This window comes from Hemitrygon akajei, unplaced genomic scaffold (genome assembly GCF_048418815.1).
Source record: "Hemitrygon akajei unplaced genomic scaffold, sHemAka1.3 Scf000105, whole genome shotgun sequence".
Lineage (NCBI taxonomy): Eukaryota > Metazoa > Chordata > Chondrichthyes > Myliobatiformes > Dasyatidae > Hemitrygon > Hemitrygon akajei.
Genome location: NW_027331991.1, coordinates 2,274,635 through 2,280,634, shown reverse-complemented (window position 1 = coordinate 2,280,634; position 6,000 = coordinate 2,274,635). Strand labels below are relative to the sequence as shown.

Genomic DNA, 6,000 nt, shown 5'->3' with positions numbered 1-6,000 from the left:
TTCGCAAGTGTGGCAGTTCATAGTTCTTAGTTATTAGTCAGTAATGATAAATAATCAGTCATGTCAGTCATTAGTCTAGTCAATGTTAGTCATAAGGCAGTGGCAGTAGCATTAGCATTAGGATTAGGTGAAAAACTGGCTGCCTCTCGGACTTCGGAGACGATTTCAGACCTGCACCTCCGTTTCTCTACTGGGCCATTATCGTTCCAAACTGGGTGAACCCTCTCAAAGTATCGCAAGCTCTTCCTAAGCCTCGCGCTGTTTTCAATAAGTGCCTGTGTGCGATGATCCCGGTGGCGGAGTTAACCCAAACGCAGTGACAGCAGTGCTCCTTTCCCTGAAACAGTCTCAACAATTATTTAAAGTTCGGCATCTTACCGCGGGTTGTGACACTGCTCTCGGACTGCCACTGTGACGTTGCAGGTTCCGCCCAAATGTTCTGGGCAGAAACCACCCTCAGGCAGTAGGTTCCGTCCTCTCTGCCTTAATACCTTCCTGAAACTCAAGTTTGACTTGACAATGATGCACATTTGGTGGAGATGGCCGAGAGAATCTCTTCCCAAAGACTGAGCAGGTGATCGGCCTCTACCCAGTGTGAACTCGCTGGTGATTCCGTAGGGTGGATAACTGTGTGAATCCCTTCCCACAGTCTGAGCAGGTGAACAGCCTCTCTCCAGTGTGAACTCGCTGGTGTACCAGTAGGTAAGATAACCGAGTAAATCCCTTCCCACATTCTGAGCAGGTGAATGGCTTCTCCCCAGTGTGAACTGACTTGTGTACCAGTAGGTGGGATGACCGAGTAAATCCCTTCCCACATTCTGAGCAGGTGAATGGCTTCTCCCCAGTGTGAATTCGTTGGTGACTGTGTAGGGTGGATAACTGAGTGAATCCCTTCCCACAGTTCGAGCAGGTGAACGGCCTCTCCCCAGTGTGAACTCGCTGGTGATTTTGTAGATCAGATAATTGAGTGAATCCCTTCCCACAGTTCGAGCAGGTGAATGGCTTCTCCCCAGTGTGAACTCGCAGATGTCTCTGCAGGTGGGATGACTGAGTGAATCCCTTCCCACATTCTGAGCAGGTAAATGGCCTCTCCCCAGTGTGAACTCGCTGGTGACTCTGTAGGTCGGATGACTGAGTGAATCCCTTCCCACATTCTGAGCAGGTGAACGGCTTCTCCCCAGTGTGAACTCGCTGATGTGCCTTCAGTTCAGATGACCGAGTAAATCCCTTCCCACAGTCTGAGCAGGTGAATGGCCTCTCCCCAGTGTGAACTCGCTGGTGACTCTGTAGGTTGGATAACTGAGTAAATCTCTTCCCACAATCTGAGCAGGTGAATGGCCTCTTCCCAGTGTGAACTGACTGGTGTCTCAGTAGGTGAGATGACTGAGTAAATCCCATCCCACAGTCTGAGCAGGTGAATGGCCTCTCTCCAGTGTGAACTTGCTGATGTCTCTGTAGATGGGATGACTGACTGAATCCCTTCCCACAGTCTGAGCAGGTGAATGGCCTCTCCCCACTGTGAACTGACTGGTGTCTCAGTAGGTGAGATGACAGAGTGAATCCCTTCCCACAGTCTGAGCAGGTGAACGGCCTCTCTCCAGTGTGAACTCGCTGGTGTACCAGTAGGTAAGATGACCGAGTAAATCCCTTCCCACAGTCTGAGCAGGTGAACGGCCTCTCTCCAGTGTGAACTCGCTGGTGTCTCAGTAGGTAAGATGACCGAGTAAATCCCTTCCCACAGTCTGAGCAGGTGAACGGCCTCTCTCCAGTGTGAACTCGCTGGTGTCTCAGTAGGTAAGATGACCGAGTAAATCCCTTCCCACAGTCCGAGCAGGTGAACGGCCGCTCCTCGGTGTGAACTCGCTGGTGAGCCATTAGATCAGATGACCGACTGAATGCTTCCCCACAAATTCAGCAGATGACCAGCCTCTGCCCAGTGTGAACTGACTGGTGTGTCCACAGGTGGGATGACCGACTGAATCCCTTCCCACACACAGAACAGATGAATGGCCTTGCCCAGTGTGAACTTGCTGATGTACCTTCAATTGTGATAACCGAGTGAATCCATTCCCACTGTCTGAGCAGGTGAACGGTCTCTCCCCTGTGTAAAATGACGGACGTGCCAGTTGGTCGGATGACCGAATGAATCCCTCCCCACAGTCTGAGCAGGAAGGATGGTTGATTGAATCCCTTGCTCCTCAAATATCTAGACAGAGACAGCACAACTGGTGTGTTGCGTTTGAATTCCCATAGACAAATTCCTTGTCGATTTTAACCTGTAGAAAGATTTAAAAATCCATCAGTGGGTGAAGGACAACATTTGAGATGAGATCACTTGAGTTGCCAAGGTGTGATCGTACATCACACTGTTACAGTGAAGTTCAACAAAAGTTGGAGAGCGAAATCACCTTCTAACTGGGCACAGTGCTGGTATCTGGAATGACCCTCAAACCCTCTGATGTTCTGTAAGAATGGGGCACATGCCATTTCCAGTCTGTGACTTGGCTCTGTTTGACTCTGTCCATTTGAATTATTCCCTCTTCCCACTGAGATGAAAGGGTGTCTGGCCCCACAGTAACAGAAACCCTCTCACACAGATAGCCTTTGTTGACGTGCAGCTGGGGTTTTCCTTTATGTAATGTTCATTTAAAGTGCCACAGTTTCAATGCCATGTTAATATCTCCTGACCTGGCTGGTGGCGTAGTGGCATCAGTGCCAGACTTCGGGACGAAAGGTCCTGAGTTCGAATCCAGCTGGCTCCCCTGCACGCTTTCCATCCGTGCTGGGTTACGAGCTGGTGATCTCTTTCGAAACTCACCCGGCAGAAGTTTCCCCTCATGTTCCCCTGAATGTTTCACCTTTCACCCTTAACCCATGGCCCCTGGTTGTAGTCCCACCCCATCTCAGTGGTAAAAGCCCAGCTTCCATTTACCCTATCTATAAACCTCATAATTGTAGTATACCTCCATCAAATCTCCCCTCAATCCTCCACATTCCAAGGAATAAAGTCCGGACCTGTTCAATCTCTCCTTATAACCCAAGTCCTCCAGACCTGGCAACATCCTTGTGAATTTTCTCTGAACTCTTTCAAAGTCTTTACATCTTTCCTGTAGGTTGGTGACCAAAACTGCACACAATACTCCAAATTAGGCCTCACCAATGTCTTGTACAAAGTCAACATAACATACCATTCAGTACTTTGGTTTATGAAGGACTACGTGCCAAAATCTTTCTTTCCGTCCCTATCAAACTGTGACACCACTTTTTGTGAAATATAGACCTGCATTCCCAGATCCCATTCTTCAACAACACTCCTCCATGTCCGACCAGTCACTGCGTAAGACCCACCCTGGTAGGTCCCACCAACATGCAACACCTCGCACTTGTCTGCATTGAATTCTGTTTTCCATTTCTCAAGCCATATTTCCACCTGGTCCAGTTCGCACTGCAAGCCATGATAGTCGTTTCGCAGTCCGCTGAATCCCCAGTCTCGGTTTCATCCACAAATTTGCTGATACCTAACCATCTTATCATCCAGATTACTGATATAGATGAGAAACAACAACAGATCCAGCACTGATCCCTGTGGCTCACCACTAGTTACAGGCCTCCAGTCAGAGAGGCAACCATCTGCTATCACACTCTGGCTTCTCCCAAAGACAGTGTCTCATCCAATTTACTATCTCATCTTGAATGCTGAGTGACTGAACCTTCTTGACCAACCTCCCATATGAGACTTTGTCAAGTGCCTTGCTAAAGTCCATGTAGACAACATCCTCTGCCTTGCCTTCATCCACTTCCCTGATAACTTCCTCAAGAGACTGGTTAGACATGACCTACCATGCACAAAGCCATGCTGTCTATCCTTAATCAGTCCACATCGATCCAAATACTTATATATCCGGCTCCTGCACATATGTTTTAATAACTTTCCTACTACTGATGTCAAGCTCACTAACGTAACATTTTCTCGTTTCTCCTTAGAGCCCCTCTCGAACAGTGGAACAACATCGGCTGTCCTCCAATCCTCCAGTACCTCACCTGTCACTAAGGATTATTTCAATATCTCAGCTTGGACCCCGACAATTTCTGCACTTGTCTTCTGCAGGGTCCGAGTGAACAACTTGTCAGGCCCTGGGGATTGATCCACGCTAATTTGCCTGAAGACAGCAAACCCCTCCACCTCTGTAATCTGTCCAGGGACTCTGAAGTTGATGTTGCTTTGCCTCACCTCTATCGACTCTGTGTCCATCTCCTGAGAAAATACGGATGCAAAACAACTATTTAAAACCTCCGCCATCTATTTGTCTCCCGTATAGATTACCATTCTGATCGTCCAGAGTGGGCATGTTTCTGTTCTGACCTTCTCCATGTTTCTGTGACAGAGAAGCTGGCCACACCTGACTGGAAGGGGAATCTGGTAGGAGTGACGACAGAGCAGCAATGGCTGGAGTTTCTGGGAGCAACTTCGGAGCTGAGTGATAGACACATCCCAAAGAAGTGGAAGAAATGGAAAGGTAGGAGGACACAACCATGGCTGAAATGAGAAGCCAAAGTCAACATAAAAGCCAAAGAGAGGACAAATAATAGAGCAAAAACTATTGGGAAGCTTTTAGAAACCAACAGAAGACAACTAAAGAAAGTCAAATGAGCTCAGGGTGTGGATATATGATATTGTAGTCATTAATGTGTCTTGGTAGCACCCAACAGCCTGAGGAATTTAGAGGAACAAAATATCTGGGGCCTCGATATCTCTTGAAAACAAAGGTTCCCTGCACCAGTTACCTTTCAACTTTTATTTTGGCAGGCACATACAAACTTTACACCCTCAAAATTTCACTTCTGAAGAACCCCCACTCACCAAGTACTCCTTTGCCAGAAAACAGCCTGTCCCAATCCACCCTTGTCAAATCCTTGCAAATACCATAAAAATTGATCTTTCTCCAATTTAGAATCTCGAGAGGTCCAGACCTCTGTTTTTCGGTACTTACTTGGAATCTCATGGCATTATGATCACTAGACACAAAGTGTTCCCATACACTAATTTCTGTCACCAGCCCTGGATCGTTTCCCAACAGCTTATTGCACACTTCTACGCCGGATGTTTTACGTACTGATTAAGGCTCATTTGACAAACTCTACCCCATCTAGTCCTTTTACAGTATGAGAGTCCCAGTCAATATATGGAAAGTTAAAATCACTTACTATATCAACTATTGTTTCTTGGTGTAGTCTGTGAACTCTCTACAAATTTGTTCCTCTGAATCCCTCAGACTGTTGGGTGCAACCAATTCCCAGTAATGCCTACGATATCATAATTCCATGCCCTGGGCTCATCTGGCTTTGCTACGATGCTTCTTGCATCGTGATTTCCACAGCTCAACACATTCATCGCACCATGCTCAAGCATTTGATTGCTGACTCTGTCTGAGGTCTGAACAACATCTGTCTGGTGTCAAGAAAACAACCTTTCCTTCAATGTCAGAAAAACCTCTGACGCTGAATTTTGTGGTGAGGACACAGGAAAGGTTTTCTTCTGATGACTCTTCCATGAAGGTCATGTTTGTGCAGGTGTTGCTGCACAGTAGAACAGTGCACCACCACTCCAGAGGCTGCTAAATCTTCCTGAATGTCTTTTTACAGTCAAACAGGGGTTTTGATTTGCCTTTCCAGCAATCCTACGAGTAGTTCTCTCAGAAAGTTTTCTTGGTCTTCCAGACATCAACTTGACCTCCACCATTCCTGTTAACTGCTATTACTTAATTCCATTACGAACTGAGGAAACGGCTACATGAAAACACTTTGCTATCTTCTTATAGCCTTCTCCTGCTATGTGGGCATCATTTATTTTAACTTTCAGAGTGCTAGGCAGCTGCTTAGAGGAGCCCATGGCTGCTGATTGTTGGGACAAGGTTTGAGGAGTCAGGGTATTTATAAAGCTTTGCAATTTGCAATTTGCCTGTCCTAACGATGACTGTGAACAAGCCATTGTCCTAACAA

The 6,000-nt window shown here is 46.9% G+C and overlaps 1 protein-coding gene across 1 annotated transcript in view; it reads right to left on the bottom strand.

Moving 5' to 3' along the window:
* Positions 1-456: 456 nt before the first annotated feature.
* The window catches only part of LOC140723248 (uncharacterized), a 133,978-nt gene continuing 128,434 nt past the window's right edge, over positions 457-6,000 (bottom strand). The window contains 1 exon segment of the mRNA XM_073037863.1: positions 457-1,891. Coding sequence (XP_072893964.1) covers positions 457-1,891 — 1,435 coding nt within the window.